The sequence below is a fragment of the Trichoplusia ni genome, unplaced genomic scaffold, assembly GCF_003590095.1.
Source record: "Trichoplusia ni isolate ovarian cell line Hi5 unplaced genomic scaffold, tn1 tig00000119, whole genome shotgun sequence".
NCBI classification, from domain to species: Eukaryota; Metazoa; Arthropoda; class Insecta; order Lepidoptera; family Noctuidae; genus Trichoplusia; species Trichoplusia ni.
In genome coordinates, this window is record NW_020799984.1 from 34,881 (window position 1) to 52,596 (window position 17,716).

The window sequence follows — 17,716 nt, forward strand, 5'->3', positions numbered from 1 at the left end:
TATTATGGCCGATTAAAGGGACTGACTCCAAGGGTCAGTGACCTCACGACGATGACTGAAAACGGTATAAATAAAAAGGTGTTAAGAGCGAGCTGAATTTTAAAAGAGGTTCGGTATATACTACGTTTTTCATAAGTTTTTAAATCAAAACTGTTGCTATGGTTACCTGAGTAGGTGATAGGAAAAGGAGACGATCGATTTGTTTGCACGATGAGGCATCCTTCGAAAAGAAGGTCGGTGCATTGCCATACACTGACCAAATGTCGAAGTAAGATGTTCTAATTCATTACGTTAGGTTGCATGTTGCTTTTGTTTTCAAAAGAAGGACAACCCAGCTTTAAAATCAAGGAAACTTGATTCTCAGTAAAAGAAAAATAAAATTTGGTCGTGATATCTTATGAATATTTCCTGAAAACCATTTATTAAATTGCATATTTTATCTTGACATATACAATAAAATAAGTTGTTTTCATTTATATAAGTAGGTATATTACATTTGTTAGAAAAAATAAAAGCCCTCGTATATAGATTTAGTCAAATCAGTTATCAAAAGAACACCAACCATTCCATCCCTCTTCCACTTCACAAAGACCACTTAAGCTCAAAATACACAATAACATCTTTTATTCCAGATTAAAATATTAAATAGGCTTTCAAATAATTACTGCACACGAAAATAAAAGCTAAAACGAGTGACCTTAAAAATAATTTTCATGCGGATCCCTAAAAGCCACGTTATTAATGTTCTAAAGGGAGCGATGCAAATTTACCCCCAAATAGAAATTTCCCTCATTAACTCCGACTAATGATGGTTTCAGTAAAAATTGCCAAAGAAACGCTTTGACTGAAAGACGTAGGTCTAGAATAAACAGGTTCAGCCTAGATTATGTGTTTTCAGGTCCTAAGCTCTTTGGAGGATGTGAAGGAGTTTGTGAATAATAGTTGTAGGTACCGAGAATCCTTGATATTTAAAAGGAATGGAAGAAAATTATTTTTGAATGAACATTACCATTGCATAAGTGTATTCCTTAAGTTGATTTTGATGGCTTAGAATATTTTAATTACGTTTCATAACATTAGTATTAAAGAGCTTAGGTGTCGTTTTTTTTATGATTTTAATAAATTTCAGGGGTCTTGATCAAAATTTGCATGCCTTCATTTCAAAACATGGCTCGTCCATTAAAATACTTGTATTGTACCCATATTTGCGCATAAATTTCTCTTTACCTTTAATGTAGTGAGTTATCCTTATTTTTTTTTCTATTTATACGTTTTCTTTTTAATTTTTGTTTACATGTTTCCTTATGTTAACATCGTTGCTTCTTTTGCGGTCGGGTAAAAATCCCTAACTGCAAATACAACGCTGCCTCTTCATATTCATATTTATATATTTACTTCCAATTTATACAAGCTACTTAAATACAACTGCAACTATCAGCATACCCATTTATAGTCCACAAAAAGCAGTACGTACAGATTAACATGCGAAGTAGGATTCCATATGAAACTGGGTACGGAACTTTTAACGTGGCTAAATAAAAAGTGGCGACTGCTTCATTATTGACCTCAACCATGTACGAAAAGTGGAGATAAGGTATGTTACTAGCCTGTGGTGGTTTTAATTTTAAAGTTGGTAGAAAATGTAGCACACAACTTTCCACTAATTTCATCTACACCTATACGAAGCCAAGCTATAAGAAGAAGCTGTGGCTGGGGTCATCGCGCACAAACGCACAGACACACAAATATATTTTTCAGCAATGTTTTCTACAGCTGCAACAACCTTTAGCAGTGATAGAACCCCAAATTCGCAGAGTACAATGCCTCCATACAATTTTGCGATTATTTTTGCACTATGCGCGACGTGTCACGAGTTTAGCCCTCGCGAAGGACAACACGACAGGCACAAGGATTATTTTATTAGTGGGGGATGCGATAAAAAAAAATGTAGATATATTTTCCAACAATGAAATATCTTCGTACATCCACGTAGCAGGCTGTAGGCAGCTCTTTAATCTTCAGCGATGCACCGCCATAAAATTTAATATTAATAATAATCTGTAGGCGGCGCCGGGAGACTGGCTTGTGCAGCTCTCGCCGATGTTAATGAAGCCTTAATTGTAAAACATTTAACTTTAAGTCCGCGATAATTGCATTTTGAGAGCGTTTTTATACTTGGTGTATAACTACTTTATATGTACTACCCATTGCTCGATGTTCTGCCTATTAAAGGTCTATGGGAGTGGTACGTATCGTGGGTTCGTATCCCGCTTAAGACAGGCATTTGTGTGATCCACAAACGTTCGTGTTGATCAGAGAGTATTTATGCATGTGTCTTGAGATCCTTGGAGTCAACATTAAGTACATATTGAGAAGAACAGTCACAACATATAAAGGGGCCTTTGTAAGGTATACAAAATTGTAGAACATAATTTTGATCTATCTCGTAGGGGATAGCCAACGTTTGCATAAATATTAATACATTAAAAACTTCCAAAACTGTCACTCTATCCATAAAGAGAAACCGCATCAAAATCTGTCGCGTAGCTGTAAATACTTACGAATTATGTACCGACAGAGAGACATTTAAAGCGACTTTTTTGAGGACCGCTTGATGTAATTTCCGAAGCAAGGAAGGGTGATCCCCATAAATCCCTTCTAAACACACTCACGTCCTAAAAATCAAACTGTTATCAATATAAATATGTTAGATCGCCGTCATAAATTCAGTAGATCATAAAAAATGCTACATTCCGCTCGTAAGCTCGACATCCCTAGGGAAATCTACTAACTTAAGCTTATTTGAGCAAATCATATTAAACAACTACGTTGTTACGATAAATATGGATTGCTTGTTCAGTTATACGTTGAATTTATTTAGTTTGCTATATTGGAAAGTAAATACTGCAAAAATTGATAAATGTAGTTTTACAGAACTAATAAACTAGTGACAAATGTACAACGTCACACTGATATCATAAATGCGAAAGTATTTAAGTGAGTTTGTGTGATTGTTACGTATTCACGCTCAAAACGGATGGACCAACATAGGGCACTTTTATCCGATTACGTTAAAGGCGGATAATATTAAAGCAGCGATAACCGTAAGGCGGGTAAAGCCATGACCAACAGCTAGTTTTTAATAATTAATTATGAAATGTAAGTGACAAAATAAAAAATAAAAGTATAAATATGAATAAGTGACACTCGTTCCCACAGTCAAACCGTTTAAGCGTGGAGTAATATAATATAATAAAATAAGATGAAATAAACATTATTCTTTGAAAACAATCCGAGAAATACATATTACTAAAATTTACAGCCTTCTGTACTAAGACAGAAACAGAATGATTCCAAATCCCTTTAGTTCACAGACATAATATTCTTTCAATTCCCCGCCTGTACACAGAATTTTCAAATACAGCCTAGACACAAATATTGGCAAGGCATACTGTAATGGAAAATGACAAAATGTAAGAAGCTAAGGTATTTACAATCCCGCCAAATCCCGGATTGACATTATTGCCAATAATATCCACTAGTTGGGCGGGTTAATAGAAAACTTAATACCTTTATTTTCTTAGCTCCAGTTTAGCAGAATGTAGGGTGACTGTGATTTGTTGAGAGTTCAGACAGTCTATTTTTGGTTTTATAAAATGGGGAAAGTTGTTGTTATCAAGACCGATATGTTTTTTTTCGATACATGCTCTTATTTATAACTGAGTATAAAAGGATGAGACTCTGAATTCAAATGTATTTTTTAGTATAAAATCAGCGCATAAAAAAATTAAATCATTTATTCATATTATGCTAACAAGTTACAGTTTTTCAAGCCAAAATAAATGGGCAGCACAGCATAAACACCAAATTTATAAGTATTCAGTCAACCTCTATTTTTATTTTCAACATAAAATACAAAATCTATGAACAAATCACTTTCAACTGTCTATCACAATTCACAAGATACATCCCATTACAACCCAACAGACAACGAAACGAAACGAAATCCATTCGAAATTTTCCCCAACTCATGGTCACAGTACAATAGCGTGCTGATCCAAGATGCACCCGGCTTAGGGTTCCGTGTGGGCTCGCGATAAACCCCTGTGTTGACCGCAACGCGCTTACCGTCCCGGTATTATTATAGGACTCACGCCCAAAGAGATCAACACACAACAGGTTTTTTGATTATTTGAAGATATAAATTTGATTCGGTCTTCGGAGGTTTGCTTTTAATATACGTAGGTATACTTAGAATGAAGTTGTTTTTTGAGAACGTGATTCTGTAACGCTTAACACTTATGTTCATATACTCAACTCATGTACTCAATACCCACACTTAAGCTATAGATGCGAAAGTATATACAGTGATGAGTGTGATGACATATGATTGCTACCTCTTCTCGCCTAAATGGCTGGACCAATTTTAATGAAATTTGTTTTGAAGTTAGCTGACTGCTTGGATTAGAACTTCGATTACTTTTACCCCATTACGTTAAGGGTCATGTTTTATTGTGTCTCATTTCGAAACCGTATGCAGATCGTACTCGTAAAAAGGATATACATGCACATCATACAAGAGCTAAGTTATCAAAATTTGTATGAGAAGATTTCATTCAACTGGCATAAGTGCTACTTAAATGTAAGAGCTATTTTAAATCATGTCTTAGATCCATATAAAAGTATAGGGTACTACTAGTTATATTGGTTTTAAAGTTCTAAAATGAGCAAACACAATAGTTCTTTTAAAAGATAATCTTATGAACATTAAAAAACTATTTTTAATAACCTAATGTTAAAAATTAGTCTAAATAAAACCATAATAAACCTAAAATTAAAATATTATACTAGCGATAAGATATCTGCATAATCCAGTCTGTCTGAATACTTGAATAGATAAAAATAAACCCAAAACATTCATAAACATTTTACTGTAAAATACAGTATGAATCATATTTATAAAATTATCTATTTTTAATCGCCGTAATTGTTATCGGTTATATTTATAATGAGTGTACGCGATTGTACTTTGGTCCTACGAGGACATTCTCAAAACAGTTTCCTTTATCGATAATACAAAAAAAATATTCTTTCCTTATACAATCTGATCAAAGTTTAATCGAAGAGCAAAATGTTTATCTGCCAAAGCCACATGACTCAAACTCCATAATCGACCATTGTTCTTACCTATGTTGGGAGCATCTGCTGACAAAGTTTCAGCTTTTATAAAATAACGTAGGTCCATGGGCTCTTAGACCATTCGATTCGACTGAAATAATTGGAAATTCAGTACGGGTCGAAGCACTCTGTGTCAATACAATGAATTTGCAATTATTGTGTTGGCGAAAATGCTTAGAAGAAAACGAATAGTGTCAAATTTAATTCAATTTCCATTCATTCATTAATTCATAGGGTGCTTTATTTTATTTTTTATAAAAAAAAATGAATACCCAAAATATTAATGTAGACCTTTTAGTCAAGATAGAAACTACAAGACTTAATGAAATTTTCGTGGGACCAAGTGATAGGCAATTGACGTTAAATGTAAAAGGATCATCCAGTCTGAAGTTCTGAGGAAACAAAAACATGTTGACTCCTATTCAAACTTATAAAAAGAAAATGTATTTAGTATTTACATACATTTTAGCAATTGTTAGTATCCTTTTAATAACAAAAACTGCCAACTTTACTCTGCATACACAACACTTAAAAGTTCGACCGACTTTTCTTTAAAACTAAATAGTTATTTATTTCTAAAGTCAACAATAAGATGTCGGTCCCTGTATTTATTTTACCACGACGCCGGGACCTACTTCAAAATAATGCAAGTTGCAATCATATTATTATTGACGGGCCTGTTGGTCTAGTGGTTAGTCACCCTGACTGCTATACCGGAGGTCGTGGGTTCCATTCCCGCCCAGGATAAATGTTGTGTGATGAGCATGATCATTTGTTCTGGTGTCAGGGTGTAATTTATCTATAATATGTATGTATTTAGAAATATATAAGTAAGTTTATCAGTTGTCTGGTTACCATAACACAAGCTCTGCTTAGCTTGGGATCAGATAACCGTTTGTGAGTTGTCCCAGGATATATATATTATATATTTAATATTTTATTAAAATATAATATTATTTATTTTCAACTCAATATGTATGAAGTATAGAACAACAACAATATTTATAGACATGCCTTGCAAAACAGCTTGAAACCCTTAAGTTTGAAATATGATTTACTATCGCATATTGTAATTACACATATTGTAATACAACTCGCGACACTTGATTCCCTACAAAAAGCTTTATAATAAAATTGCAAAAAAATAATCATCCACATTTATGACCATACCAATCGTTGCTTAACCTAGATCTTTTTATGTGAAAGAGCGACTACAAAAATACATCAGGTTATCAATATTTTGACTATGTATAACGGAATCTTATTTTTATAAATAAATCCCTTGATTGGTATTCTTCTCATTGTTAACTATATCACAATAACGCGTTGCCGTGCCATAATAAAGACGAATTGATTACTTGTAAAATTTTAATGACTTGAACATCTCATTTTTCCTACTCCTCCGATTAACTACTTAAGAATAATTAAGTTACGAGTTCCAAGACAGTCAATCGATTCTCTTGAACACACCCAAAGCACACACCGTACGTGTTGGCTAGTTTTCGATGGTAATCATTGCTTAGCCTGGCTGACAGGATACGATAAGCTTGATAGGCGGGCCTGTTCAATAAAGAGAAACACATATTATCTTTAAAAAGTCGTGGTAGACCCATATCAACCAATGTTAAAGTTAAAATAATTCTTCCTTATCTAATAATACCCAAAACAATTATAAATAATAAATAAGAGACATCGATCGACCCTCCCGGATCTTCAGATTATTCGTCAGGGCAAAGTACGAATTGCCATAATCTTAGCATTCCCGTCTCTTTGATTTGATAACCGTTATCAAGACTATAGATAACTTGATTTTTGATCTGTCAGAAACAGACCCCACGGCTAATAGAAACATACTTGCAGTTGTAGGAGCATGACAGCCTATTACACGACATGGAGCGGCGTCATACACAATGGCTACAGCAACCACTGGGGTGCTAACATGAATGTAGTTAGGATATGTAGAGCGTTTTTGGGAAAATGTCCAGGACGATGATTCGGCTCGGAATAAACGATATTGAGACATCAAGTGTTTAACTCAACAGCCGATATCGGCTATCCTGACACCAGCCATAGGCACTTTAATAAGGAAGTGCGATATTTTAACGTAATGAAATAATTGAAGAATAAGAAGAGAAAAATAACTAACTCGGGCAAAATACAGAAAGAATTGCAGCATTAGAGTGGTTACGACTTTAAGAGCAGAGAGCAATAATAATAAATAACCTTATGAAAAATACTCTATATTTTCAGTACATAATACAGGTAGCATTATGTATCCCCATCTCTCTCTCTTTCTCAGCAAACAAAATAGTCATTCAATATGATAGCTATAAGAACAGATCATAACCTAGGTTCATAACGTGCCAATGGACTTTGGTCCGTACAAAGTCCAAATTGTACCACACGCAAATATAAACGTAGTATCTAGTTTACTGCGTTGTTAATAAGTCTGTGATAAATACCTATTGGACTTTGGACTATGCACATTGGAATATTACTTATCGAACAATAAATTTAACCTTAAATAACTTTTTTACGATAGTTTGTTTTGATGTCAACGAATGGCAATAGGGTCAAACTTAATTTGTGGTTAATTATTATGAAGATGGTTCAACACAATAAAAAATACGTTCTTATTCTTCTTAAATTGCTATGAGGAAGAATACTTTGCGTTTGACAGAAAAATATCAATTAGTTAAACGTCACTTTTGAACCGACGTCAAAATGGAGGACGTTTTAAATTCATCTGTATTTTTTTTGTAATCTCTTATCTGTGGTCTGGACTAATTGATTTTGTTGATTCTTTTTTCATTTAACGTGAAATAACAGTCATTTGGTTCAAAAAAAAAACCAAATTTGGCTCAGTAGTTTTTTAGTTGAAGCTGGTGGTATGTTTCTGTTGTTAAAACATCCTACTAATATTATAAATAGTTTGTGTGTATGGATGTAAGGATGTTTGTTACTCATTCACGCGAAAACCACTGAACGGATTTAGACCACACTTGGTACACAGATAATTTGTAACCTGGATAAACACAGGTTATTTTATGTTCCCGTGGAAACATTTGATTTGCAGCGGGCGGGCTAGTGGGCAACAGCTAGTCTATTTGTATCTATAAATTACTACGCCGATGCCGCGATGGTCAAAAAGACCGATAAAAAATAGTTTTATCTGCGCGAGACTGCTCCGTAACAACTGTCTATAATAGATCCGGTTATCTTTATCATATTTTTCTCGTTTTCAACGGAATTATGATCCTCCATGGACCACTATCGCTGAACTTTGAACCAGTTGTCAACCGGAGATGCAATCGTTATCAGCTCTTATCGTTAATAAAAAATAAAAGTTGAATATTAATTACCAAATACTTGCCTAAATATTTTTTTGGTTAAATTGTATGTCAAAGAAGATACCTATTGTGTAATTAATTTTATTGAGATTATGTGAGGGTCAAATATTTAATGATTTCTTATCACGCCTTTTCGTTGCATTCAGATTGTAAAAGTGGATATCACTCAAGACCACTTTTTCAGAACTTGCTCCCAAATTTCCTAAAGTTTTATCAGACAGTACTACTACTTACCTAATGAATCAGACAGTTGATTACGAAGTAAAAATATTTCGGGCCAGGATAAGTGTATTTCAAATCTAAATCGCTGAAAACTTCTCCAGTATTCTTATTTTTCTATTCCCTGTAAATCAACTAAAGGATATGCTCAAAAGTTCTTAAAATACAATCATGTGATTTATTGAATGACAAACAAAATCATCAAACTTACTTTCCCGCGTTACAAAATAAGCTTTTTAACCCACAATATCACATCTCTATAGAAAACAATTGAATGAATAATTGTTATCGATTGGTAACCTTGACAACGTAGATAAACTAATGTATATCAACATAGGCACTATAAGATAGATATACAGTTTTTTATAAACAGTCATTGAACAAAATCATCCAGTAATTTGTGAGCCACCGGCCGGTGTAGACGTTTAAAATTAGTGTAATAATTTAATTAAATATTAAAAATGTTCTTAGTTGTCTACCACGTGTTAATTTTAAGTTTATATTTATATGCATTATGGTTCGATAGTAATTTCGTCGAGATACCGTACCCTTCGAAAGAATTTGAAAATATTCCCTTCAGAGCGCGAGCGAGCTTCTTAACTTTTTGGACTATGGTAAGTATTTTTTACAACTTTTAGTTTTATTATGAAAAAAAGTTTTCTTATTTGTCAAGCCAAATGCATAATTATGCAAATAATGTTAATGGTGATGCAAATCTAAAGAAAAAGTTAAAATGTTTGAATTGTGAATTGAATAAAATTTAAAAGTAGGTATTTTACCTAAATGTTTCGGAAGCTATTAGGTATCTATACACTATATTTATATTCGGTAAGTCTAAGCATAGGCCTCTAGACTTATTTTGTACCGGTAAAAACCGGCCAGTCTCTCCAGAAAGCATTTAGGCGGCAAAACGTTTACCGCCAACTTAAACTTTAAAAGAAGGTTCTATTTTTACACGAACCTCCTTACTTAATTTTTTGCAGGCTGTATATTATGTACAGTATGTTTATTCCAGGCAGGCCTAAATATATGGCTAAATAAATACCTACTCAACCAAAAACATTCGCCGATCAATAAAAGTTAAACCTAAACATTTAAAAGTAGAATTTGAATCGTCTTCCGTATCAGTCAAAATATTATTTTAGTTTAAATTTTAACAACAAACTTATTATAATAGATAACTCCACTTAGTTATTGTTATCTTACACAGACTGTAAGGGTATCACTAGGTTAAGTAGGTACTACAAATGGTGCCTAACTACTAATAACTATTTAAGTCCTATCTAGTAATTAGAATTTGTATTAACTAACTTTAAGAATTAAGTGCTCAAGAAAATGAAGTCCTCAGCGTTTGAAGTTTTCCACTTATTAGTCTACATTTCAATGGTTATATTACATGTGTGCAATGTGTGCATGGGCTACAAATGCGTATTTTTTCATAAAGCGTCAACCATCATATCGAATCGATATTCCCAACGATATTATTAAATTTCAGCACATTTTTTAAAATAAATCAAATAAAAAGTAGCTTCCATCTAAGAGATGGATGTAGTTAGGTTATTAGGACTTTTTACCACATAAAAAAACAAAAACCGGTCAAGTGTTAAGTTTTCAGCACTTATATCTAGACTAAAGAGAATCAAAAGCTGGACACCAATCGAATATAATTTCCGTACCAATCGTTACCTCACAACGATGTTAGTTTTTATTTTTTCTTATAGTAAAATCAACTGTTTAGCTAAAATGGTTCGAGAGATAGGACGATAGCCTGGTGACGGGCAGACAAAATAGTATGTGTAAATTCCACCGTAACTTCTAAGATATTAAATTTTTTCGCAGCGTTTGAAACAATATTTATGAGTATTTCTTATGAATTTACAATAGCCTAACAATTGAGCTCAATTTATTATTTATTGGCGTAATAAATGCCTACCAACACCTTATTTCTGTACTACCATAATTATTAAAGGTACGGACTTACGGAGGTATATTCTAATAGAAAAGCTAAAAACAATTTTCGAAATGAGGAAAAAATGCTCAAACGTGATGAAAAAGAAATCAATTACAATAAAATATAGTACATAGAAAAAAATACGTTGTAGGTAGGTATTTAGGCTTCTTGCCTTTGCGATTTTTTGCAAGAGGGCAAAAAACTATGTCAAAAAAAACTATTTTCTCCTACCTACATCCCTCATGTGTTTCAGATGGTCCAGATCCTATACTTCATCGTCGCCTGCTTGAACGACGCCATTGGAACTAACACAGTCACAAAAAAGCCGCCGCTGATAAGAAAAATTAAAGACCATCTATTCAGTCTTGCATTTACAACAGCGGTATACGTACCTATTACATTTTGGACACTTTACAAGATCGACAAGACTTATATATACCCTAATGAGGAAGCCGAAAGGCAAATACCGAACTGGCTGAACCATCTCATGCACACATCAATATTACCTATAATTTTAGTCGAATTATTTATAAGCAATAAGAACTACCCTAAAAGAAAGACTGGTCTAAAGATCTTGCTGTGTTCAGCGGCTGCCTATTCGGCGTACATACATTATCTGTACTTCAAATATGGTATATGGCCTTACAATTTTCTCCACCTGCTAAGTTGGACGAATAAAATTGTAATGACTCTATTTAGTGGAGTGCTTGGAGTGTTGTATTATTTGATTGGTGAGAAACTAGATAGTTTAATATCTAAAAACAGAAGAGAACACAAACATGCGAATGGAATAAAAAGTCATTAATTAATATATTTTTTTAAGTATTTTCTTGTTTTATTTTCTTTCCTGGTCTTATATTATAATAACTATAGAAAGGATTTTCGAAAAAATGCCTTGAGATGTATAAAAAAAAAGTTCAAACAAATGTTCTTATTTAATAAAAATTATGCAATTTGACAACATCTATAAAAATCCCTGCCTTGTATATTAACAACATTGAAACATAATAATCTAAATTAAATAAAAACTTCTGATTCAAACTCTTTGAGTATAAACTTTAATTCATCATCCACTTGATTACGTTTCCTTTGCCTTTTCTTCTTCCCCATCCACGTGGTTGTCTTCAGATCCATTACTTCAGCAAACTTTTCGTAGACCTTACACAAACTTTTATAAAACATCAGAACAGTTGTAGCACCTTTCAGGTACATGTCAAAAAATGACTTAGGAACAGCCTGATTTTCCAATTTTAGTGCTATATTGTACACAAAAGTACCATTAAAACTTTTACAGTACTTTGTAGGTTCAAAAGGATTCCTACATAAAGTGTTAAGACTATTTAAATGGTGTAAACAGCATTGGAATTGAGCAAATGAATGCATCCTTCTATGGTCATAACTTTTCGGCTTCTTAATAATTTTATCATCCATTTCAAAATGTTTTAACAACACATGAGCGGCAACCAAACAATCTTCATATAGAACTTTATTTTTATTCAAGAAGTAATCATTATCATCCAATTTTTGTGTTGCCGGCTGTTTTTTTAGCTCTTCAACTTTCTTTGAATATTGATTATTAAATTGGAAGTGGCCTCTAAAGGTGCCCGTTCTTTCATCAATTGCTTCTAACATTACATAGCACATTATAAGGCTATGGACGTTTGCTAAAGGTACTTCGCAATTTTTCACCCAATACAATATCACAATAAAATATAGTTGAAAATTACGTGGAAGTATTTCTAATAAATTTAAATCAAGTATCATAGATTGGTTTCTTAAGAAATGATGAAAACATGATTTGAGTTGTACTTCTGTTAGTTCACAAAATGGTATACTGAATGGCCGTGGTACACTTAAATCTGTACCAATATACAGCCTTTTATAACTTGAGTGCTTTTCACGACAAATGTAAACACAGTTGTCTTCAGGGAAATCAACTAGCAAGTCAAAAGCATATCTCATTATTGGTAGGCAACAAACACAAGCATCATCTTGCGTATAGTCCTCGGCTTGTGGGGCACAGATGTGTATGTGATGAGTATAAAGATTGATATAAGTTTTCGGTATGTACTTGTGACGTATCCCTTCCGCAAACCACTCTGGCACACCAAGTACTAACTCATCATTGGTTTCGGTTTCTTCCTCACCTTCTTCATCATCTTGTTCATCATTCGAAGAAACATCATTGTCCTGAGCATCATTTTCATTATTGTTTTCTTCTTCTTCTAAATCTAATGTTTCTTCAAAGCCCTCAGGTAGCTGCCAGTCTGATACAGGCGTAGAATCCTCGGTCAGATTAAAATACTTCAATGATCTGCAGTGCTTGCTATGGTAACCATCTATACTCTTCTTAATAATAGCAAGTACTTTGTCTTTTTCTTTTTTCTTTAATCTTCCCAGTATTTTGGCTATTGCACTTTCTAAGGTTTCGTTCTGAAGCCATTGAAATAAACCATGAATGCATTTTTGTTGATCATTTAATTTCTTTTTGGTTTTCGGTAACTTTAGCTGTGAGAAGAATTTCCTAAATACCTTCTTCTCAACAAAGTCATTACCTAGCAATGTTGCCAGTAAAGGCAGCAGCTCCTCCTTCAATCCCCCAAAGTTACGGACCATGTGTTGTACCCTGTATATTTTACACTCCATCACATAGGTTCTTGTTCCATCAAAGTCTATTGGTTTAGGCTTAAAGTCCAAAGTGTTGAAGGGTATGTACAAAACGTTGTAGATGAAGAAGTCTGAATCATAGCTCAGTACAGGGCAGTTCAGATGCCTGGCCATTGCAGCTAGTTCGTCATCTGCCTCAAATTCACAAACTGTGTATGCAACATTCATATCCACTAAAGCTTCTATAAAAACATCACGGAATAAAAGTGGAAATATCTGTATACTGCCTTGAGTGACTGGATCCAGTTTGGACGCACCATATATTTTCGATCTTAGCCTGCTATAAATAGTCTTCAATTTTCTTTTTTCATGACTCCCATCGAACAAGACATAGGGAGTAATGTTGCATTTTCTAAGGTTTTTAAAAAAATTGCGGACGTATGATCCGAATTTATCGTAGTCTCCACCAAAGGCGACGAAACTGTTTAATAGCCTGAACAGCTGAGCACATAAACTGTGCCCGTCTATAACTAAACAACAATCATAAAGTAAATGGTCTTCTAGAAATTCTTTCTTTTTCTGATTTATATAAGTTGTTAATCCTCTGACTCCCATATTTTTCTTAATAATTATGCATCGAAATATAACGAACGAACAATATAACGATCAGTTACAAAATTTTAGGTTATTTTGGTTATTTTGACGACCCGTCAACATATTTTTTTTCGTTGATTTATTTATTTATCAAAATCGATATTCGTTCGGAAATACCACAAACATATCATTTTTTGTATTTCTTAATTTACCGAAAATCACTTTTGTACAAAATAATATTGGGACATAGTCTAAAAACGCGTTCAGCGCAGGTATTGTCGAACAAGGTTCTTTTAATCTTTTCGTTTAACATGAAATGAATTTAATTAATGTTATTTGTTACTACTCATTTACTAGTCATTATTTACTACACTTTATTTATGCTACACTATCAAAAATTGTTTACCTTCTAATTTTTTTGTTAATAAAATACCTATTTGAACTAATTCATGAAAAGCGAATATGTTTCAGAACAAAGCTTCAAAAGTCAAATCGTGTTCCATCTCCCGCTCCTCTTCGATTGTTCCCAACTGTGCCGGCCGCGTGTTAAAATTTGAAGCACGTGGATTTTAAAACATATTGTTTTTATTCACTTGAGATAACACTAAGGTGTTTAGAATTGTCGTTACCGACGTAATTGTGTAATTATTTGCTGAAATATAACAGGTAAACGTGTTAATCGATCATTTGCGCCATTTTAAAAACGCCATGCATGAAGTTTTAAGTTTACAATGTTATAGCTATATGTAATTATTTTTCAGTGTGTTGAAAATGACTGAGGCGAAAGAAGTGGTTGCCGAGACAAACGGGCAGGAGAAAAAGAATGACGAAATTGAGGATGAAACCGAGTTGGAAAGTGCTATTATACGTCAGGTTGAATACTATTTTGGTGAGTAATAAAATAGCTATACCTATGTATTAGTGTCGTACGGCCGGCGTCATGAGAACAATATATTTTCAGTGCAAAATTGTTGCAAGATATATACATACTTTCAGCGACTCTCATGCGTCATCATGGTCATATAAATAATATACAGCATGTTTTGTTTGTGCACACTTAGGTACTATAATGTGACATTGACCGATTTTGTGTGACTAGGGTGTCCAGTATTTGAGTCCTTTTAACTTTTATCATTGAAAGTCTTTATTTTATCAAATTAAATATGTGCCAATTAATATGTTTATGTTGCAACATGACTTAACATGGTTTACTACTCTAACTGATAATATAACATTTATATACACTATAAGTAAAGAAGATAATTTATGAGCCATGACCAAGTATAAACATAACCATCCATCTGTTACAATTTGTTTTGAAAAATCCTTTTCCATTTTTCAGGTGACTTAAACCTCCCTCGTGACAAGTTTCTCTGTGAACAAGTGCAGCTTGATGATGGATGGGTTCCCATTGAAATTCTTATCAGATTTAACCGTCTTGCCAAGATGTCAAGGGACCCAGAAGTGATTGCTAAAGCTCTTAATAAGTCCACCAATGGCCTTTTGGAGGTAAATGTTTTATTCTTAAAGAAGTTTAGTAAAAAAGGTTGTTTATGAAAGCATAATTTGCTGATCACGGGGATAAAGTTCATGTTCTTTATGACCTGTATGTAAAACCACTGTATTAAACTTGCATATTAATGGTTTTAAGAAGCTGCAATGTCAAATACAGCAATTTTTTGGTTATCTTACATCAGTCATGCCTCATCATTGAACGCCAGTATCAAGCTCTGGACAGCAAAATATTAGATAAGGAATAAATAAAATTTTTTGTGTTTATATATTTGTGTGACAACACTTAAAACAATGCTTTACTTCCCCTTTTCCAGATATCTGAAGACAACAAAAAAGTCCGTAGGAGTCCCGAAGTGCCTGTTCCAGAGATGAATGAAGACCGCAGAAAGGAGCTCAGCAACCGCACCATATATGCTAAAGGATTTGCAAAAGACTCAACATTGGATGACCTTCTCAAATACTTTAAGCAGTTCAATGAAGTAGAAAACATTATTATGAGGAAATACCAGGATAGGTCCACAAAGAAGAGGCTTTTCAAGGGATCTGTGTTCGCCACATTCAAGACTAGGGAACAGGTATATAGAAAATTCTTTCTTATGTTACATTTATGGATTTTAGATGGTAATTCTTCAATAGTATTGGTATAAATATCTCTATAATAACAAGTTTTTAGACTAATGTAACTATATTTTTAGTTACTATTAGTTTTTCAGTAATGAGTTGAAAATATTATACTAGATGCAACCTATATTTCTTTGCTTTTCTTACTCCCATCTACACAATAAGTTTCTAATTGTCCAACCTTAATAATTAATAATATTAGTGAAGGTAACATTGTCCCTTGTTTGAATGCACTAGTAGAACACAATCTCTGTAAATACCAATAACAGTACTAAAATGTTTCCACCTCACAGGCTGAGAAATTCATAGAAAGCAAACCATACAAGTACTTGGACAATGAGCTGTTGATCCTCTGGCAAGATGACTATATACTTCAGAAACAAGAAGAGTATGCCAACAAACGAGAACAGAAAGACAAGAAAAATAAGGAAAGAGAAAAGGAGGTGAGTTGACTTAATCCTTTTTTTATAATTTTCATAGCCATAAGGCATTTAATAGTTAGCTTTAGTAGGTGATGTTGAGAAAGCATAGATAGTAAATTACTAAACACCTCTCAATTTCTTATGTGAATGTACTGGCAGTCATTCTTTAGTAGTCATAATTTATGTTATAAGTCCATAATATCCTGCTGTTTTCAGCTTACTAGTATTTTCCAGAACTAAAATTATAAATTACATTGCTATAGTTAAAAGCATTATATTAACAGTTATTGAACTACATTTTTACTGCAAATTATTGTAATTTCCACACTTATAGGGAGCCTTTAAATAGATTAATTATTTACTTTTAATGTTTGTAGCACACTGAAAAGGAAGACTTCAAGCTACCAACCGGCACAGTGCTGCACTTCAGTGAGGGCACTGAACAGATGAAGAGAGAAGATGTCAAGGCAGCACTTACTGCATTAGGTACAGTATTACGAATTAACGAACGTAGCTATTAATAGACTAACATAGAAAATTAATATCTATTCAAATTGGACCCCTTTTCTTGACATTCATATGCCCAGGCAATTAAATATTTCAAGCTTTAAATGTTACAATTGATATGTCGCGATATGTTTCAAAACGATAACTGACTGACTCTCTGTAAGACTCAACTGTATTACTCTAGTCATGAAACTTGAAAAAAAAAAATTGTCATTACAGGTGCTGACGTCGCATACATTGACTTCAAAGTCGGCGACAAGGAGGGCTGGGTTCGTCTCACAAAGGAGAACACAGCAAAGAGTGTCGCAGAAAAGATGACAGACAACAAAATAAGAATTGCAGACGCAGAAGTAGTATTCAAAGTTCTAGAGGGCGAAGAAGAGAAGTTGTACCTTGAGAAAACAGTCGAAGAAATGTCTAAAAGACGAAAAAATATGAAAAACTTTAAAAATAATAAAGGAAGGAAAGGTGGGAACAAGTATCATGGCAAGAAACGAAAGCAAGACCATGAAGACAATAGTCCTCCAAAGAAACTTAAAACTGACAGCTAGTCATGGATGACGTCAATAAAAACAGCTCTATGCTTTTCCATAGACTTTCATAAATGCTTATAAGTGTATTGAACTGTTAATAGATCGAAACTGTTTAACAGGAGTTTCATTTGTTACTTGAAACATTTATTATTAAAATTTATCTTGTAAGAATGATGGTTTTTTCTTTTGAGTTTAGTGCCGTTCTGGCTGGTAATAAAA

The 17,716-nt window shown here is 33.4% G+C and overlaps 3 protein-coding genes across 3 annotated transcripts; 2 read left to right on the forward strand and 1 right to left on the reverse strand.

The window, feature by feature from the left end:
* Positions 1 to 9,103: 9,103 nt before the first annotated feature.
* LOC113506911 (androgen-dependent TFPI-regulating protein-like) lies at positions 9,104 to 11,523 on the forward strand. The gene is made up of 2 exons (XM_026889751.1): positions 9,104 to 9,361; positions 10,952 to 11,523. The coding sequence occupies exons 1-2, from the start codon at positions 9,209 to 9,211 to the stop codon at positions 11,501 to 11,503; spliced, it is 705 nt and encodes a 234-aa protein (XP_026745552.1). The 5' UTR covers positions 9,104 to 9,208; the 3' UTR covers positions 11,504 to 11,523.
* A 91-nt stretch (positions 11,524 to 11,614) lies between these two features.
* Positions 11,615 to 14,010, reverse strand: LOC113506910 (protein asteroid-like). Its single transcript, XM_026889750.1, has one exon. The coding sequence runs from the start codon at positions 13,918 to 13,920 to the stop codon at positions 11,716 to 11,718; it is 2,205 nt and encodes a 734-aa protein (XP_026745551.1). The 5' UTR covers positions 13,921 to 14,010; the 3' UTR covers positions 11,615 to 11,715.
* Positions 14,011 to 14,401: 391 nt separating this feature from the next.
* LOC113506909 (la protein homolog) lies at positions 14,402 to 17,668 on the forward strand. The gene is made up of 7 exons (XM_026889749.1): positions 14,402 to 14,565; positions 14,661 to 14,788; positions 15,242 to 15,408; positions 15,729 to 15,989; positions 16,329 to 16,478; positions 16,835 to 16,943; positions 17,184 to 17,668. Exons 2-7 carry the CDS (start codon positions 14,671 to 14,673, stop codon positions 17,513 to 17,515), a joined length of 1,137 nt encoding a protein of 378 aa, XP_026745550.1. The 5' UTR covers positions 14,402 to 14,565; positions 14,661 to 14,670; the 3' UTR covers positions 17,516 to 17,668.
* The last annotated feature ends 48 nt before the right edge of the window (positions 17,669 to 17,716 follow it).